General features: G+C 36.0%; 1 protein-coding gene across 6 annotated transcripts in view; it reads left to right on the top strand.

Moving 5' to 3' along the window:
• Positions 1-21,452, top strand: part of ALMS1 (ALMS1 centrosome and basal body associated protein) — a 229,555-nt gene that overhangs the window by 127,760 nt on the left and 80,343 nt on the right. For all 6 annotated transcript variants that reach the window (XM_060657597.3, XM_060657618.3, XM_060657607.3 and 3 more), the window contains 2 exons: positions 7,991-8,235; positions 12,844-12,969. In XM_060657597.3, coding sequence (XP_060513580.2) covers positions 7,991-8,235; positions 12,844-12,969 — 371 coding nt within the window. The remainder of the gene's footprint in view (positions 1-7,990; positions 8,236-12,843; positions 12,970-21,452) is intronic.

Below are 21,452 nucleotides of genomic sequence, written 5' to 3'. Positions count from 1 at the left end.
GGGGCGACCTCCCTCCCGGTGCTGCAGGGCCCCTCCTGCAGGGGACCGCCGACTGCAAAGTGAGCTAGAGCCTGCCCCTCCCACCCCTGTGCACCTTGCAGATCCACCCCGGCTAATATGCCAGATCCCCCCCGGCTAATATGCCAGATCCCATCAAACCAGCACCACAAGCCTGGCAGTGTGCAAGTAGCCCAGACAGGGGCCACACCACTGCACAGTGGGTCCTGCCCCTGGGAGCGGGGACAATAAAGGTACACACCAGTCTGACTGTGGCCCCACCCACCAACACAAGTTACTCCAGACAGCACAGGGAAAGTGCCCTGCACTTCTGGGCCACCCCAGGGACTATCCAAAATGACGAAATGGAAGAATTCTCCTCAAAAGAAACTTCAGAAAGTAGAGACAGCTAACGAATTGATCAAAAATGATTTAAGCAATATAACAGAACATGAATTTAGAATAATAGTCATAAAATTAATCACTGGGTTTGAAAAAAGTATAGAGGACAGCAGAGAATCTGTTGCTACAGAAATCAAGGGACTATAGCTAAAAAATGCTATAAATGAGGTGCAAAATAAAATGGAGGTGACCACAGCTCGGATTGAAGAGGCAGAGGAGAGAATAGGTGAATTAGAAGATAAAATTATGGAAAAAGAGGAAGCTGAGAAAAAGAGAGATAAAAAACTCCTGGAGTATGAGGGGAGAATTAGAGAACTAAGTGATGCAATCAAACCCAACAATATCTGTATAATAGGAATTCCAGAAGAGGAAGAGAGAGAGAAAGGGGCTGAAGGTATACTTGAACAAATCATAGCTGAGAACTTCCCTAATCTGGGTAAGGAAAAAGGCATTGAAATCCAAAAGGCACAGAGAACTCCCTTCAGACGGAACTTGAATCGATCTTCTGCACGACATATCATAGTGAAATTGACAAAATACAAGGATAAAGAGAAAATTCTGAAAGCAGCTAGGGATAAACATGCTCTAACGTATAAAGGGAGACCGATAAGACTAGTGACAGACCTATCTAATGAAACTTGGCAGGCCAGAAAGGAATGGCAGGGAATGTTCAATGTGATGAACAGAAAAAATATGCAGCCAAGAATCCTTTATCCAGCAAGTCTGTCATTCAGAATAGAAGGGAAGATAAAGGTCTTCCCAAACAAACAAAAACTGAAGGAATTCATCACCACTAAACCAGCCCTACAAGAGATCCTAAGGGGGATTCTGTGAGTGAAATGGATCAGATGGACTTGACAGATATATTTAGAACTCTGCATCCCAAAGCAACAGAATATAGTTTCTTCTGGAGTGCACATGGAACCTTCTCCAAGATAGATCACATACTGGGTTACAAAACAGCCCTTCATAAGTATACAAGAATTGAGATCATACCATGCACACTTTCAGACCACAATGCTATGAAGCTTGAAATCAACCACAGGAAAAAGTCTGGAAAACCTCCAAAAGCATGGAGGTTAAAGAACACCCTACTAAAAAATGAATGGATCAACCAGGCAGTTAGAGAAGAAATTAAAAAATATATGGAAACAAATGAAAATGAAAATACAACAGTCCAAAGGCTTTGGGACGCAGAGAAGGCAGTCCTGAGAGGAAAATACATTGTAATCCAGGCCTATCTCAAGAAACAAGAAAAATCCCCAATACAAAATCTAACAGCACACCTAAAGGAAATAGAAGCAGAACAGCAAAGACAGCCTAAACCCAGCAGAAGAAGAGAAATAATAAAGATCAGAGCAGAAATAAACAATATAGAATCTAAAAAAACTGTAGAGCAGATCAATGAAATCAAGAGTTGGTTTTTTGAAAAAAATAAACAAAATTGATAAACCTCTAGCCAGGCTTCTCAAAAAGAAAAGGGAGATGACCCAAATGGATAAAATCATGAATGAAAATGGAATTATTACAACCAGTCCCTCAGAAATACAACCAATTATCAGGGAATACTATGAAAAATTATATGCCAACAAACTGGACAACCTGGAAGAAATGGAGAAATTCCTAAGCACCCACACACTTCCAAAACTCAAACAGCAAGAAATAGAAAGCTTGAACAGACCCATAACCAGCGAAGAAATTGAATCAGTTATCAAAACTCTCCCAACAAACAAGAGTCCAGGACCAGATGGCTTCCCAGGGGAGTTCTACCAGACGTTTAAAGCAGAGATAATACCTATCCTTCTCAAGCTGTTCCAAAAAATAAAGGGAAGGAAAACTTCCAGACTCATTCTATGAAGCCAGCCTTACTTTGATTCCTAAACCAGACAGAGACCCAGTAAAAAAAGAGAACTACAGGCCAATATCCCTGATGGATATGAATGCAAAAATTCTCAAGATACTAACAAATCGAATTCAACAGCATATTAAAAGAATTATTCACCATGATCAAGTGGGATTCATTCCTGGGCTGCAGGGCTAGTTCAACATTCACAAATCAATCAATGTGATACATCACATTAATAAAAGATAAGAACCATATGATCCTGTCAATCAATGCAGAAAAAGCATTTGACAAAATCAGCATCCTTTCTTAATAAAAACCCTGAAGAAAGTCGGGATAGAAGGAACATAATTAAATATCATAAAATCCATTTATGAAAAGCCCACAGCTAATATCATCCTCAATGGGGAAAATCTGAGAGCTTTCCCCCTGAGATCAGGAACACGACAGGGATGTCCACTCTCACCACTGTTGTTTAACATAGTGTTGGAAGTGCTAGCATCAGCAATCCAGACAACAAAAGGAAATCAAAGGCATCAAAATTGGCAAAGATGAAGTTAAGCTTTCACTTTTTGCAGATGACATGATATTTTACATGGAAAACCTGATAGACTCCACCAGAAGTCTGCTAGAACTGATACATGAATTTAGCAAAGTCTCAGGATACAAAATTAATGTACAGAAATCAGTTGTACTCTTATACACTAACAATGAAGCAACAGAAAGACAAATAAAAAAACTGATCATATTTACAGTTGCACCAAGAAGCATAAAATACCTAGGAATAAACCTAACCAAAGATGTAAAAGATCTGTATGCTGAAAGCTATAGAAAGCTTATGAAGGAAATTGAAGAAGATACAAAGGAATGGAAAACATTCATAGATTGGAAGAATAAATACTTGACTTTAGCCTCTCCTACAAAGCTGTAATCATCAAGACAGCATGGTATTGGCACAAACACAGACACATAGACCAATTGAATAGAATGGAAACCCCAGAACTAGACCCACAAAAGTACGGCAAACTAATCTTTGACAAAGCAGGAAAGAATATCCAATGGAAAAAAGACAGTCTCTTTAACAAATGGTGCTGAGAGAACTGCACAGAAACATGCAGAAGGATGAAACTAGACCACTTTCTTATACCATACACAAAAATAAATTCAAAATGGATGAAGGACCTGAATGTGAGACAGGAAACCATCAAAACCGTAGAGGAGAAAGCAGGAGAAAACCTCTCTGACCTCAGCCACAGCAATTTCTTACTTGACACATCCCCAAAGGCAAGGGAATTAAAAGCAAAAGTGAACTATTGGGACCTCATGAAGATAAAAAGCTTCTGCACTGCAAAGGAAACAATCAACAAAACTAAAAGGCAACCAACGGAATGGGAAAAGATATTTGTAAATGACATATCGGACAAAGGACTAGTATCCAAAATCTATAAAGAGCTCACCAAACTCCACACCCGAAAAACAAATAACCCAGTGAGGAAATGGGCAGAAAACATGAATAGACACTTCTCTAAAGAAGACATCCAGATGGCCAACAGGCACATGAAAAGATGCTCAACGTCACTCCTCATCAGGGAAATACAAATCAAAACCACACTCAGATACCCCCTCACGCCAGTCAGAGAGGCTAAAATGAACAAATCAGGAGACTATAGATGCTGGCGAAGATGTGGAGAAATGGAAACCCTCTTGCACTGTTGGTGGGAATGCAAAGTGGTGCAGCCGCTCTGGAAAACAGTGTGGAGGTTCCTCAAAAAATTAAAAATAGATCTATCCTATGGCCCAGCAATAGCACTGCTAGGAATTTACCCAAGGGATACAGGAGTACTGATGCATAGGGGCACTTGTACCCCAATGTTTATAGCAGCAGTTTCAGCAATAGCCAAATTATGGAAAGAGCCTCAATGTCCATCAACTGATGAATGGATAAAGAAATTGTAGTTTATATACATAATGGAATACTACTTGGCAATGAGAAAGAATGAAATATGGCCTTTTGTAGCAACGTGGTTGGAACTGGAGAGTGTTATGCTATGTGAAATAAGTCATACAGAGAAAGACAGATACCATATGTTTTCACTCTTATGTGGATCCTGAGAAACTTAACAGAAGACCATGGGGAAAGGGAAGGAAAAAAAAAAAGGTTAGGGAGGGAGGGAGCCAAAACATAAGAGACTGTTAAAAACTGAGAACAAACTGAGGGTTTGATGGGTGGTGGGAGGGAGGAGAGGGTGGGTGATGGGTATTGAGGAGGGCACCTTTGGGGCTGAGCCCTGGGTGTTGTATGGAAACCAACTTGAGAATAAATTTCATATTTAAAAAAAAATTAAAAAATAAAAAATAAATCCTAAAAAATGACTGATCACTTCAGTCATGTCAGGTATTTTACTGAGTAAGCAGTGGGATGAAGCTGTAGTTGACTCATTATGCTTTTGATTTTTCCTGATTTGTGGCCTTCCTGGATTTTTGCTTTAATCCTGACAGATCTTTGATTCTGCAGTAAGTAAATACAGTGAGATAGTGTCTCAGATGTTTGAGTTCTTCTGTTTAGACTCTCAGCCCTTGCAGGTTTGAATGTGGCAAATGTAAGGGCAGCCCAGCTATGTTGTAGTTACACTTTCTTTTTCATATATTTTTTTAATGTTTATTTATTTTTGAGAGAGAGACAGACAGAGCATGACTGGGGGGAGGGGCAAAGAGAGAGGGAGACACAGAATTCGAAGCAGGCTCCAGGCTCTGAGCTATCAGCATCAGCTATCAGCCTGACAGAGGGCTTGAACTCGTGAACTGCGAGATCATGGCCTGAGTCGAAGTCGGACGCCCAACTGACTGAGCCACCCAGACACCTCTGTAGTTACACTTTCTTAATGGAAATTTGTCTCATAAGAACCCAAACATTGGAAGTGATTTTACTTTTTTTGGCTCAGCCCCTTTCTTGGGAATGGCACTTCTGGTTTTTTTCTCTCGAGTCTGGAATGTGTCCTCAGATTTGAAAGTTCTCTCACTCAGGCAGTAGTTATTTAGCTTCCTGCCTTATTCAGGTTCAAAATTTGGCAAATGTCTTGAGGAGGAGACCTGATGTTTGTTAAAGGCCCCTCTGTCTAATAGGACTTGGTTTGTTATTAATGCCTTGACTATGAAGCAGAATGCACTCTGCTTCTCTGACTCAATTTCACATTCTCCCATACCATCCTGATACTAAGAAAATGTCCTGGGGGGAAATTGGCTTGGCATTTTGCTAGATTTCACTCCATGGTAGCCCATGAGTTCCTCAAAAGCTCTGGTGATTTCTCTTTCCACGGGGAGTATGTCTGCCTACACTCAGTCTCTGCCCATAATCTCCAAAATCCCTTCTCTAGCATATTAGATGATACTATTTCCTGATTGCTTCCATAGCTCTCTGATATCTTTTACCTGTGATTTTTATAATTTATTCAATTTTATTTCCTTGTTGTAACAGGAATGATGGCCTGTGGCTATGTACTGTATTCTACCTGGAAATGGAAGTCCTATTTAGGTTACCTTTAATTTCTCTAATGAATAGCTTCCTACTTAGAGTTCTTACATTTTTAATTATACTATTAGGTATTTGATATTTGTGATATTACAGATGGCATATTTTTTAGCCTTTGATTTTATAATTTTTCTGATACCAAAAGTGGATTTTTAAAAATTTCTATCTCCTATCTGGCAACTTTTCTAAAAATTTATATTTTAATTAGTTATGTTTAGATTGTTTTAGGTTTTCTGTGTACCTAATTATATAAAATATATATTATTATTTCTTCTTTCTTCTTTCTCCTTACTGGTAGTGCCATTTAAGACCTTTACTAAAGTTGAACAGAAATGGTGAGAATTGACATCCTTATTTTGTTCCTAATCTAACAGTGAGCATTTTCTATATTTCAGTATGAATAGGATGGTTGCTCTAAAGTTTTTTGTGATTTCCCTTTGCTACGAGTTTTTATCATACATAATTCTTGAGCTTTATCAAATGCTTTATTTAGCTATATTTATGTGGTCATAAACATTTTGTCTATTTTTTTGACGTGGTGAATCATATTGATTGATTTTTGAGTGTTAACTCACCTTACATTCCTGGAGTAAACCATCTTGGTATGAATTCGCATACATACAGCGTTTGGTTTTCTAATATTTTACTTAGTATTCTTGCTTGCATATTCATAAGGAAGATTGACCTATTATTTTCTTTTCTCATAATTTTCCTCTTCAGTTTTCCTATTCAATTGAATAGTAGACAGAGGGTAGAAATTCAAGGGTTCTTCTGTTTTGTAACACATTATTACTGTATCTAATACAGTATTAATACAGTATTACTCTGTTTTTAAAAAATATTTTTGAGTAAGTTTATTTTTTTTTAAGTTTATTTAAAGACAGAGAAAGCATGAGTCGGGGAGGGGCAGAGGGAGAGGAAGAGAAAATCCCAAGCAGGCTCTGCACTATCAGTCAAAGCCTCATGCAGGGCTACATCTCAGGAACTATGACATCATGGCCTGCGCTGAAATCAAGAGCTGGATGCGTAATAGACTGAGCCACCAGGTGCCCCTTGAGTACTTTTAGGTCTACAGAAAAGACAGACATAATAGAGTTCCCTGTACCCATCTGCCAGCTTTTCCTATTAACATTCTACATTACGGTTGTGAACATTAGTCAAAATTAAGAAGGCAACATTTGTACATTACCATTAACTACACGCCCAACTTTATTTATATTTCATATTTTTTCCATTGATGGCCTTTTTTTTGTTCCAGGACCCAGTTCAGTATTTACAATTCCCTTTAGATAGTTGTCATGTCTCTTTAGTCTTCTCTTTTCAATGACAGTGCCTCATTCCTTCCTTTTTTTCATGATTTTGACAGTTTTGACAAATATTGGTTAGATATTTTGTAGAATGTCCCTCAGTCTGGGTTTGGCTGATGTTTTTCACATGATTAGACTTGAATTAGGAGTTTTGGCAAAGAATACCGTAAGAAGGAAATACCCATTGCTTCACATCATAGCATAGAGAATGTGACATCTACATGACAACATTGGTGATATGACCCTTCATCACCATGGTGTTTGCTAGGTTTCTACACTATAAAGTTACTATTTATCCCTTTTTATTACTCTGTTCTTTGGAGTCCAGTTGCTTAATCCAGCCCATACTCAAAGGAGAAGGGAGAGATTAATCTTCACCTCCTTGGATGGGGAAGTATCTACATATATTATTTGGAATTCTGTAAACAAGATTTATCTTCTTTCATTTTGTGTTTATTCAGTAATTTCTTTATTCTGTTTTAATATTAATTCTCAAATCATAATACATAATTACAATTTTGAAAATCTCTGGTTCCCCCACTAACATACACTTCTTCATGCAAGTCATTATTTCTTGTTTATTTTTGTACACTATGCATTTAATTTATAGTGGACTTGTAGTAATTTTTTGAAATGAATATATTTTTACTTCAACTGAAAAGTACTATTACTCAGCTAAATTGTATGATAGCATTCTAAATTGAAGTTTAAAGTAGATTTTAAAATGAATAAAAGTAAACTCATGCACACTTGGATTATAAGTATCTCAGATGGCAAAGGGTACTGTAGAAATAACCATTTGAAGTTGATGTATCTCCACAAAATATTCCTTGAAGCTACCTTTGGAAAGAGATTACAGTATTTGATAAGCCACGGATATGACCTGCTGTGTCCTTTCTCTTTTTTGTTCAGACCGTCAGAGGAGATTAAGACCCCCCCATTTTCTGCCTTTTCTGGAAAATTATCATCTGATGCAGTCACTCAGATAACAACAGAAAGTCCAGGAAAAACCATGTTTTCATCTGAAATTTTTATTAATGCTGAAGATCATGGATTTGAAAGTCCAGAGCCCAGTACCCAGAACCTGAACAAAGTTCCTGTCAAGTTTGTGTCATCATCTTCAGTTCAACAGATTACTCATCCTCATGGCACAGATGGTAAGAGAATGTGATTACATTTTAGGTCATAATACCAACTTTTATATGCAGTGATCTCAGAAATTTGTGAGGAGGTCTTTCTAGTGAGAAAACGAAATTTTTGTTTTATGCATTAGGATCCAAGCGATTCTATCCGTCTTTTATTTACACAGCTATGAAGAGAGTGTGATTATGTTTTTGCCTTAATTTCTAGTGGAGTTACAACTTATGTGGAAGTTGGTGTGACTGGGTGGCTCAGTTGATTAAGTGTCTGACTCCTGGTTTCGGTTCAGGGCATGATCTCATGGTTTGTGAGTTCGAGCCCCACATTGGGCTCTGTGCTGGCAATGAAGAGCCTTCTTAGGATTCTCTCTCTCCCTCTCTCTCTGCCACTACCCCCACCTCAAAATAAATAAATAAACTTAAAAAAAAAAAACTTATGTGGAACTCATGCTGCTTGCGATTGACATATTTTTATCTCATGATACTTATAATAATGCAAGTAGTTCATAAAAATTTAAAAACTGTGGAGGTCTAGTTTTAGGCTGGCAGGTGAATTATTGGCGTTTTGTATTATATTAAATGTTACATATAATACAATGTTAAATAGTAGCAAAAATATATAATAGTACAAATACAATACCAATCTGTTTCTTATAAAATAATGACCAAAGACCTAGGTTGGCTTGCTGTCTTCAAAACATGGATCCCACAGTTACCTTGGATTCACCACCACAATCAGCTAGAAGGGACAGAAAAAGCATAGAGAAGCACTTGTGGAGGCACCTGGGTGGCTCAGTTGGTTAAGCATCCAACCCAATGGATTGGCTCAGGTCACGCTCTCACGGTGTTCCGGTTCAAGCCCTATGTCAGGCTCTGGGCTGACAGCGTGGAGCCTGCTTGGAGTCTCTCACTCCCTCTTTCTCTGCCCCTCCTCTGCTCTCTTTCTCTCTCAAAATAAATAAATAAACTTTAAAAAGAGAGAGAAGCACACGTACTAGGCCTAGAAGTGGCTCAGATCATTTTCTCGTAGCTAGGAATAGTTTAGCTGTGTTTTTCAGGATGAAGAGTGGATTTTGATGAATAGCTAGCAGTCTCTACCATAAGGTCTACATTTAGAGTGTTTATATTGCTGTTGTCACAGTGATATTTCAATAGTGCTTATACTTTATAACATTCGAATTAGAGTGTTATTTTCTTTTTCAGACCAATAACAGGAAAATTAACAATTAAGTTTCCGTTCTTCCCTCAAATGAGGGTGGGAACTTTAAGTTACTAATTTTAAAGTATTTAATAGTTAGCACAGGTCTACTCAAAATGTTACTGTAAGTTTTTCTCCTTATGCAAAAAGGTTATCTATCTGTAGATAAAGATGGGATACACCTAAATAATGAAAGAGAATTTCTTGGTTCAGCATTTAACTTTCAGTGAATTTAATTTCAACAAGTACATTTATATGTTAAGATGGTTATACTTCTTAAACATTTTCATTGTGAAAAAAATGCCCCCCAAATCTACAGTTTAATAAATATCACAAAGAACACCTTTCTGTCTATATCAGTTACCTAGTACTACAGTGATACTATTAAACAACCTTGAAAATCTCAGTGCTTTATAACAATAAACATTTGCTTTTTTCACTCATGGACTTTGTGGGTCAATTGGAGTTTGGCTTTAGGCTACAGAAATGGTTTGGGTCTGTTCCATATGCCTTGTTCTGAAACCAAGGCTAATGAGAAATACGTACTTTGGGTTATGTTGTTCTCATGATGGTGGGAGAAGCACAAGAGGGGAAATCCAACTGTGAGAGTGTGGTTTAAACTTCTGCTCACATCAAATGCATACATTTATATAGAGACCATAATTTATGGTTTTACCTTTGTATACAGGACCTGGAAGGATTCCTTTAAAGGATTAATATTATTGGATTACTAATAAAATATTATGTTTAATACTGTGGATTTAAAAGTAAAATTTTGTGGGTTTTTTTTTGTATGAAAACATTTCAAATTTCAAAGAAACGTATGTTAAACACATGACTATGTGGTCACTATTCTGAATTTCAAAATTCAGAATAATATACTATATGTTTATATTTGGTTTGTTTTCAAAATTTTTGAAGAAATTTATTTTATAGTTGAAGTTTCTTTTTTACTCTTCTCCAGTCTTTTTATTCTTTCCCAACAGCAACCATTATTTGCTTTGTAGTCACTTCTTCTCTTATAGGCAGGCAGCACAAAGTAACCTTAAAACTATTGCATCCAAACATAAAATTGTCAAGAATTTTGAAAAGACACTTATTGGTCTCAGAATTCTCCATCTCCCTATGAGAGCCATGTTTGCTCTGGGTCCATTGTAATTCTGCCCAGTTGTCTTTTGCAGCTGTATTTCACCGAAATATAACTTTAACCACCACTACCCAATGTTATATACACTGGTAGAGGAAGAAAATTAATCAGTGTTCTAACAATAATGAAAACAGCAATAACCAGATAGAAGTGAAGGCTACAGCGTATTTTTCCTGTTGTTTAAATTTTTCCCTTCTCTTGACTTCACAGAAACAAAAACATGTATAAAGAAAAAAAAAAAAAACCTCCTCTACAATAATTAAATTATTACATTGGTACAGACATTTTAGATAACATTTTTGTAGTTAGTGTTTTTAAAAACAAAACTTTATAAACGGTATAATTTTTCACTCTATAATCAGAGAAGTTATCTGAGATGGGGCAGCAGGGGAGAAATGGGTATGCTATAACCAGGAAAATCTTTATTCACAGAATTCTTTATAATTGAAAATTTAACTCATCTTAAATTTTCAATATTAGGAGAAGGGATACATACATTTAACCTGTAGTATAGCCATATAAAATGTAAAGACAGGAAATAAAATGAATGTTTTATTATAAATGCAGAGTAGAAACACTGAATTCCACATTTTTACATACTATAGGCAAACAACTGTGTAAACACATAAGACAGTGAGAAAGGACACATAGGAAATAGATTAAAATGTTAATAGTTATCTTTGAGTGGTAGGACTTTGTCTTTTTTACTTTTATGTGTTTCCTTTCTTAAAAAATGTGTTAAATATATTGAATTGGAGGTAATTAGCATGTCTACATTATTGGGTATTTAATTCATGAGCATGGTATATACATTCATCTATTCATAGTTTTCAGTGAAGAAATCTTTATTTACATTTATTCATTAGATATTTGATATTATATTTTTCTTTCATGACACTGTATGTAGTATTTTTCCTATGTGGTTTTGCTGGTGTATAGAAACACAATTGTGTTTTTTAATACCGATGTTGTGCGCAGTGACTGTGCTAATAAATTCACTATTATTCCTACCAGTTTAAATTTTATGGCAATAATCACATGAAAAGATTCTAAACATAATTACTGGGGAAATGCAAATGTTTACCATAATGATATGCCATTACACACCCACCAAATAGCTAAAATTAACTAACAACAACAAAACTATACCAATTTTTATGTATTTTCTTAAAATTGGGAATTTATACTTCTATAATTGAAACTTTATTTTGAAAAGAAGAAATTTATTTTGAAGATCTTTCACATAGAAGTGAATTAGACATATTTTCTATGACTCTGGGGGACAGAATAAGACCATAAGACCAGTAGTAAGGGGTTAACAATTTGGGGTTCAATATAAGATAAAGTGGGTTTTAGTTAGAGCCATCTGTACATGGACTAGATTGCTAAAAAACTGATCTCAATGAAACCTACCCCTACCACTCTATTTTTAAAAAATTTTTTTATGTTTATTTATTTTTGAGACCGAGAGAGACAGAGCATGAATGGGGGAGGGTCAGAGAGAGAGGGAGACACAGAATCTGAAGCAGGCTCCAGGGTCTGAGCTGTCAGCACAGAGCTGACGCGGGGCTCGAACTCACGGACTGCGAGATCATGACCTGAGCCGAAGTCGGACACTTAACCCACTGAGCCACCCAGGCGCCCCCCTACCACTCTATTTAAACTGCATCTTGCCCTGGTTTCCCTAGTAGTCCTACTAATAATCCTCAGCATTTTCTAATTTCTTTTTCATGTAACTTATAATTTATTAAAATAATAAATAATTTACTTATTTAATGTGTTATTACTGTATATCTCCTTCCTCTAGAATGCTAGCTCTTCTTGAAGGCAGAGATTTTTTGTTTTAGTTCATATATGCCAAGGATCCTTTTTTTTTTTTAAAGTTTATTTATTTGTTTGTTTATTTTTAAATAGAACGAGCACAAGTGGCAGGGGTGGGGAGAATCTTGAGCAGGCTGCATGCTCTGTGTGGAGCCCAACACGAGACTCAATCCTATGACCTTGGGATCATGATCTGAGCCAAAATCAAGAACCATACACTCAACCGAGCCACCCAGGCAGACCTGAAGTTTATTTTTTTAGGTCATCTCTACACCCAGTATGGAGCTCAAACTCACAACCCTGAGATCAAGAGTTGCATGCTCTTCCAACTGAGCCAGCCCGGTGCCCTGATACATGCCACAAATCTTGTACGCTGCATGGCACATTAAAGGCACTCAATATTTGTTCAGTGAAGTTTAACAAATCTTCTTATTAATTGTTCTCATCTTTATCTCCTTAGCCCAGCCTTCACTGTTGCCATATAAGCCTCCTGGTAGTACCAGGATGTACTATGTTCCACAATTAAAACAGATTCCTTCTTATCTGGATTCCAGATCAGATACCACCATTGAGAGCTCTCACTCAGGTAATCTGCATAAATTAAGCAAATTTTTATTTTTTGAAATTTTATTTGTGGTTTAGCTGGTTAATTCTAGAATGACATGTGAAAATTCAGTGATATTTAAGCCTTTAATGAAATATGGAGCTTTTCATGAGCCAGTCTATGGTTCAGAAAAGTAAGTTATTTGGCAAGATGTATTTAATGAAGAAAATTGTATGGATAATTGTTTGGTTTGGTGGACTCCTTTTCAGACAAAGGTTTCCAGGTTTTCTCTGTTCACAGTGCCCTTAGTGTTTTGGTGATTTTTTTTTCTCATTATTATATGGAATGCATGTAAAAACAAGAAGTATTTTTAGAAACAGCTATAAGTTTATTAGGACATAAATATTTGCTGTTTTGATTTAGCAACTTAATAAAAATATTAGGTATTTCCTTTTGGTTTTGGGTTTTGAAAGAAAATATTTTACTTTGTTCATAAATAACCACAGTTATTTACTAATGAGATATGTGCAGCTATTAGAACACTTGTACAACTTTTCAAACCTTGATATGAAATTGAACACAACCACAGTTATTTGCTGCTTTTACTATAGAAACCCAAAAATCTAGCTTTGCAAAGATACAACATCATTGAAAGGAATATGGCATTATCTAATATGGAAATTTAATGTTTATTTGTTTTGTGAAAGAGAGAGCATGAGCGGGGGGCGGGGGAGGGGGCAGAGAGAGAGGGAAAGAAAGAAAGAATCCCAAGCAGGTTCCGCACTACCAGCGTAGAGTCTCACATGGGGCTCAAACCCACGAACCGTGAGATTATGACCAGAGCCAAAATCAAGAGTCAGATGCTTAACCACCTGAGCCTCCCGGGCGCCCCTAGTATTGAAAATCGAAAGTACTTTGAGCTAGTAGTTTGTGTAGTGTACACTAGATACCAGGTATTAGTGTTGTTTCTGTAGAGTTTTAAAATATCCCACAGCACCCCTGTGAGATCACCACCGGCAAATTGCAGATTTAGAAGATGAGTAGCACTCCATGCAGGAACTCAGTAAATATTTCCTGTGGGGATTTTAAGATAAGGATACTGAATTGGTGTGGTGTGGGGTTTGGATTGATGGGATAACATTTTGAGATGACTTGGTTCAGTTCAGATATAATTTTTTTTTCCACAATTTGCCAATAGACATCTTTATATGTATAAGAATTGTACATGACAAATTTTCCCTAGTCTTAGGCATATTTTTTGGTTAACTTTAAGAGGACGGAACAAGTATCTAATGGTAACGAAAAGCACCTGGTATAACTGCTTCTAATTCCCCACTATGGTGCTACTAAAAAAAAAAAAAAGACCAACAAAAATGCTCTTATTACCAAATGTTAAGATTAATTATTAAGCCTATAACCAGAAACTGGAAGAAATTTTCACTATATGCAAGGCTCTGACACTTGGGGCACCTAGGTGGTTCAGTCAGTTGAGCATCTGACTCTTGAGTTTAGCTTGGATCATGATCCCAGGGTAGTGGGATCAAGTCCTGCATCTCGCTTTGTGCTGAGCATGGAGCCTGCTTTAGATTCTCTCTACCCCCTCTGCCCCTCTCCCCTGCTCATGCACTCTCTTATAAAATAAAAAAAAAATAATAATAATAAATAAAAAGTAAAATAATAAAAATAAAAACACACTTAGTGGGGATTTATTCCTGGGTTGCAAGGATGGTTCAGTATTTTCAAATGAATCAACACAGTACATCTGATCTTTTTCAATGGATACACAGAAAGCATTTGATAAAGTACAACATCCATTCATGATTTAAAAACAAATCCCTCAATAAAGTAAGTTTAGATTAAGCATACCTCAACATAATAAAATCATATTTGAAAAATGCACAGTTAGCATCATCCTAAGTGGGGAAAAACAGAGGGCTTTTCCTCTAGGGTTAGGAATAAGACAGGGCTGTCCACTCTCACCACTTATATTCAACATACTATTGGAAGTCCTAGTCATAGCAATCAGACAACTAAAAGAAATAAAAGGCATCCAAATCACCAAGGAAGAAGTAAAACGTTCACTGTTTGCAGATGATGTGATACTATATATAGAAAACCCAAAAGGCCCCACCAAAAAACTGCTAGAACTGATAAATGAATTCAGTAAAGTTGCAGGATACAAAATCAACATTCAGAAATTGTTGAATTTCTATACACCAATTATGAAGCAGCAGAAAGAAATTAAGGAAGCAGTCTCATTTACAATTGCACCAAAAACAATAAAATACCTAGGAATAAACCTAACCAAAGAGATGAAAGACTTGTACTCTGAAAAATATAGAATACTGATGAACGAAATTAAAGATGACACAAAGAAATGGAAAGATATTCCATGCTCATGGATTGAAAGAACAAATATTGTTAAAATGTCTATACTACCCTAAGCAGTCTACACATTTAATGCAATGCTTCTGAAAATACCCACAGCATTTTTCACAGAGCTTGAACAAACAATCCTAAAATTTATATGGAACCACAAAAGACCCCCGAATAGCCAAAGCAACCTTGAAAAAGAAAAAACTGGAGACATCACAATTCCAGACTTCAAATTATATTACAAAGCGATAGTAATCAAAACAGTATGGTCCTAGCACAAAAATAAACCTATAGATCAGTGGAGCAGAATAGAAAACCCAGAAATGAACCCACAATTATATGGTCAGTTAATCTTCGACAAAGCAGGAAAGAATATCCAATGGAAAAAAGACAGTCTGTTCAACAATGGTGTTGGGAAAACTGGACAGCATACAAAAGAATGAAACTGGACCACTTTCTTACACCATACACAAAGATAAAGTCAAAATAGATTAAAGACCTAAATGTGAGGCGTGAAACCATAATCCTAGACAAGAACACAGGCAATAACTTCTTTTGACTTCAATTATAGCACTTTCTTTCTAGATATGTCTCTGAGACAAGGGAAACAAATTCAAAAATAAACTATTGGGACTTTGTCAAAGTAAAAAACTTCTGGACAGGGAAGGAAACAATCAATAAAGCTAAAAGGCAACCTATGGAATAGGAGAAGATATTTGCAAATGACATCTGATAAAGGGTTAGTATCCAAAGTATATAAAGAACTTATAAATCCCATTACCTTAATAATGACTAATCCAGTTAAAAAATGGGCACTATATCGCCCCCCACTCATGTTCTCTCTCTCTCAAAAACTAAAAAGTAAAAATGGGCAGAATATATGAGTTAGACATTTTTCCAAAGAAGACATCCAGATAGCAAACAGATACATGAAAAGATCCTCAATGTCATTGATTATCAGGGAAATGCAAATCAGAACTACAATGAGAGATCACATCACACCTGTTAGAATAGCTAAAATCAACAACACAAGAAACAACAGGTGTTGTCAAGGATGTGGAGAAAGGTGAACCCTCATGCACATTTGGTGAGAATGCAAACTGGTGTAGTCACTCTGGAAAACCATATGGAGGTGCCTCAAAAAGTGAAAAATAGAACTACTCTATGATCTAGTAATTGCACTACTGGATGTTTACCCAAAGTATACAAAAATACTAACTCAAAGTTACACATGCATATCCGTCCTGGTGTATCTACACCAGTACTATCTACCATAGCCAAATTGTGGAAACAGTCCAAGTGTCCATCATTTGATGAATGGATAAAGAAGAGGATGTGTATATACACATATATACAATGGAACATTACTCAGCCATAAAAGAGAATGAAATCTTGTCATTTGAAATGACATGGATGGAGCTAGAGAGTATTATGCTAAGCAAAATAAGTCAGAGAAAGACAAATACCATATGATTTCATTTATGTGGAAATTAAGAAACAAAACAAATGAGCAAAGGGAAGAAGAAGAGAGAGAGGCAAATCAAGAAACAGACTCCTAACTAGAGAACAAACTGATGGTTACCAGAGGGGAAAGGGGTGGGGGGATGGGTTCAATAGGTGATGGGGAGTGCACTTGTTGTGATGAGCACTAGGTAACGTATGTAAGTGTTGAATTACTATATTGTATCCTGAAACTCCTATTACACTGGATATTAACTGGAATTTAAATACAAACTTTAAAAAAATAGCACACTTAATGGAAAACACATACACACACACATAATGGCTACCAGCAAGAAAACAATTGGACAGGAAAACTTTGATCAGTCTTTTACTTTCAGGCCCCAGGTCAGAAGATGGAATGTCTACCAATAAAAATCTGATCTGATGTCTTTTTTTGAGGCCCATAGTGTCCTGCTATTTGTTTATGCCCCTCTTTCATATAGTTGGAGACATTAATTTTAAGAAATATTGGACAATGGTGGGAGGAGAAAATAATTCAGTGATGGTACATTGTGTCCTGAGAAATATTGTCCCTGTGAGTAAAGTACTGAATACATCAATAAGACAACAGGAGATCTAATAACTATATTATACTTGAGATTATAATTTTCATGTTCTCTATCTGTTCTCAGAGTGAGAAAGTCGATAGTAGGAAAATCCTTTCTTAAACAGTAGAGCTACTCTAGGATGAAAGCCTAGGAATTATTCTAATAGCTGTTGTCAATTAATATATCATGTGTCAGTAGATACAAGAAAGATCCACTTAGCATTTTGGGCCAAGGGCAAGTCATATACCATTACTGGCAAATATATGGGCCAAATAGATTTTTCCTTAACTGAGAATGAATAAACATTTGAATTAATTAAATCCATAAAATATAAATAAGATAAAGGTAACAACTCCCCAAAGAAGAGATAGTTGTTAGACATTTACTTATTATGCCCAGTAACATTCTTAAGATTCCTAAGTAGAACAGGATTCTATTTATAATAGATAGTAAGTTCTGAGACCTGACTTTTTTTGGTAAGCAATTTTATTCCTTATACCCGTGCTCATTATAGACATTCAAATATTTATATATTAATAATCATGGTCAATAGGAGCAAAAAGCTATGGGGAGAGAACTGGTTGGAACATTTTAAAGGAAGTGGGGCATTATAGCAGGGAAAAGGTTAAAGACCTAAGAATTTGTCTCTTGATAAAAGCAACAAAAAATTGGCAAAACTTTTCAGAAAACTTTTTCAAAACTTGCCCTAATCTCATCCCCAGACTGAGTTCTGTAATAACCTTGAAAAGTATCAGCCTGCTTTCCCAGGACTAGAGGGGACAGAACAGAGCTAGACCTGTTTCAAAACTTCATTCCCAAAGAATTGTCAATATTTGATCTGTCATTCAAAAGACTTGTCCTTATTTAATCTCATTCAGAGATATTCATTTGTTGTAAAAAGCCTGTGTGTGTGTGTACGTGTGTGCGTGCGCATGCATGTGCACATGCTTGGGATGCAAGAATGTTTATAGGCAAGTGTTTTAATGTTATAATTCCTGATGCAAACAGTAGAGTAACCAAAAGCTTAAACGTAAAACCAGGGATTTATGCCCATAGATGTTTAAAAGCTTTGACATATTCCTGGGACTCTAGAGGAGTGTCCATGTGCATATAGCTGTGTGTATTCTCAGGAAAGACCTGAAAAGACCCTACCCTTTACCTACAGCTCCCCTTGAGTCTCTGTGCAAGAAGAAAAGGAAGGCTAAGGCAGAGTTGACAACTGCATAGCTCAAAGTTGAAGGTATACCCTGACATGCACACAAAGTCCCTTTGTAAATCTCCCATATTTACTGGTTCTAGGTGTTTGAGGATGTCTCAGTCTAGGCATTAACTGACCACCAAGCTATTTGAGTAGAAACTTCAATAGATTTTACATAATTTGTTCAGAAAAGTTACTTTAAAAAAAAAAAAACATAAAGCAACAACAGCAAACTTTGGGAAGTGGATAGAATCTGATTTCCAGGATTACCAATTTTATTATTTAAGATGTTTCATTTTCAACAAAAAAATACAAGCTATGGAAATTAAAACCAAAAAAATACGGTTTATACACAAGAAAAATAACAGTTTAGAAACTGTCTGGGAAATTCCAGACATTAGACTTAACTAAAGACTTAACTACTTAAAATATGTTTGAAGAGCTAAATGAAACTATATCAAAGAACTAAAGGAAAGTATGAGAACAGTGTCTTAATCAAATAGAGAATTTCAATGAAAAGTTAGAAATTACAAAAAAAGAGAGCCAAATAGAAACTCTGGAGCTAAAAAGCACAGAAGATACAATTAAAAATTCACTAGAGGAGCTCAGCAGGCAGAAGAAAGAATCAGTGAACGTGAAGATAGGCCAATTGAGATTATCCAGTGTGAGAAACAGAAAGAATAAAGAATGAAGAAAGAGGAACGGAATCTTAGAATCCTCTGGAACACCACCAGGAGTACTATTTTATACATAATAGGAGTTACAGAAGGAGAGAAAAAAAAAATGGGATTGAAAGAATATTTGGAGAAAAACTTCCCAAATTTTATGGTTACTATGAATGTGTACATCTGATGAACTGAAGGAAATCCAAGCAGGATAAATTTTAAAATATCCACACTTAGACACACCATAATCAAACTGTTAAAAATATAAAGAGAATGTTAAAACCAGCAAAAGAGAAGTTACTTATTGTGTACAAAAGATCCTCAATAAGATTAATAGCTGATTTCTCATCAGAAACCTTGGAGGCCAAAAGGCATTGCAATCACATATTCAAAGAACTGAAAGAAAAAAAAAAACGTGTCAACCAAGAATTCTGTATTTGGCAGAACTGCCCTTCAAAAATGGAGAAATTAAGACATTTCCAAATAAACTGAGTTGATTGCTAGCATGCTGACCTATGGGAAACACTAAGGGATTCATCAGGATGAAATGAGTAGACATGAGACAGTAACCTGAATCCATATGAAAAAATAAAGAGTGCTGGTAAAGATAACTACATAGGTTAACTATAAAAGTATAAACATATTTTTGTTTCTAATTCCATTTTCTTTCATATGATTTCAAAGACATGCATAGAGCAATAATAATAATTCTTATTTTACAAAAACGTATAGAGATATAACTTGTGGAAATAACAGCATAAAGAAAGGAGGAGAGAGAGCTATACAGTAGAAAAGTTTTTATATACTGTTGAAATTCAGTTTTAACCCAAATAGATTGTTAATTTATATTAAAACATGGGTGGCAATTCCAAGAACAACCACTAAGAAAAATAACTAAAAATATATATAGTAAAAGTGTCACCATAGGAATTAAAATGCTACACTAGTAAATATCTATTTAACACCAAAAAAAATGTATTAGTAGAGAAACTGAGGAACAAAAAAGACATAATACTAGAGAAAAAAGTAGAAAAATAGCAGACCTAAATCCTCCATTATCTGCAACTGCATTAAATGTAAATGAAGGTTATACTCCCATTAAAAAGGCAGAGATTGGCAAGGTAGATAAAAAGACATCCAACTCTGTATGCTGTCTACAGAAAATTTTATTTAGTTTCAAAGACAAACTGGCTGAAAGTTAAGAGATATAAAAGGATATGTCATGTAAACAGTAACCAAAGAGGGCTAGAGTGTCTATTATTAGACATTATAGACTTTAAAATTTATTAGTAAAGACAAAGTTCATTTTGTAATGATAAAAGCATTAATAAATCAAGAAGATAAAGAAATTATAAATGTATATGCACCTAACAACAGAGTCCCAAATACATAAAGAAAACTGGCAGAATTAAGAGAGAAAGAAAGAAAGAAAGAAGAGAGAAAAGAAAGAAAAACACCTGATGCTATTAAAGGGAGAAATACACAATTCAAGCCAGTTGAAAAGTCACATATTGTATAATTCCATTTATATGAAATGTCCAGAACAAGGAAATCCATATAGACAGAATGTAGATTAGTGGTTGCCAGCAGCTGTGGGAGAGGGGGAAATGGAGGGTAATTGCTAATGTGTCTATTTCTTTTGGGGGTGACAAAAATGTTCTGGAATTAGATAGCAGTGGTGGTTGTAAATACACTAAAAATTACTCGTTTGTACACTTGTTAACTTCGTGGATTTTATGTTATTTGAATTGTATCATCAATTTTTTTTATTATTTATTTTTAATGTTTATTTTGAGAGAGCAAGCAAGCAAGCCAGTGGAGATGGGCAGAGAGAGAGGGAGATACAGAATCTGAAGCAGGATCCAGGCTCTGAGCTGTCAGGCTTCATGACCTGAGCCAAAGTTGGACACTCAACCAACTGAACCACCCAGGCACCCCTATTTTTAATTTATTCTTTAAATGTTTGTTTATTTTGAGAAAAAGAGAGCACATGAGCTGGAGGGGCAGAGAGGCAGAGCAGGAATCCCAAGCAGGTTCTGCGCTGTCAGGCTCTGTATTGTAGCTTGATCTCACAAACCATGCACAAGGCTTGATCTCACTAACCATGAGATCATGACCTGATCCAGAATCAAGAGTTGGATGCTTAATCGACTGAGCCACCCAGACACCCCTATATCTCAATTTTTTAAAAGGGAGGGGTAGGGAGTTGCCAGGGAAGATGGCAGAGTAGGAGGA

The sequence above is a fragment of the Panthera onca genome, chromosome A3 (genome assembly GCF_046562875.1).
Source record: "Panthera onca isolate mPanOnc1 chromosome A3, mPanOnc1 haplotype 2, whole genome shotgun sequence".
Classification (NCBI taxonomy): Eukaryota; Metazoa; Chordata; class Mammalia; order Carnivora; family Felidae; genus Panthera; species Panthera onca.
Note: the sequence above shows the minus strand (reverse complement) of the source record. Positions and strands in the feature narration are given on the sequence as shown.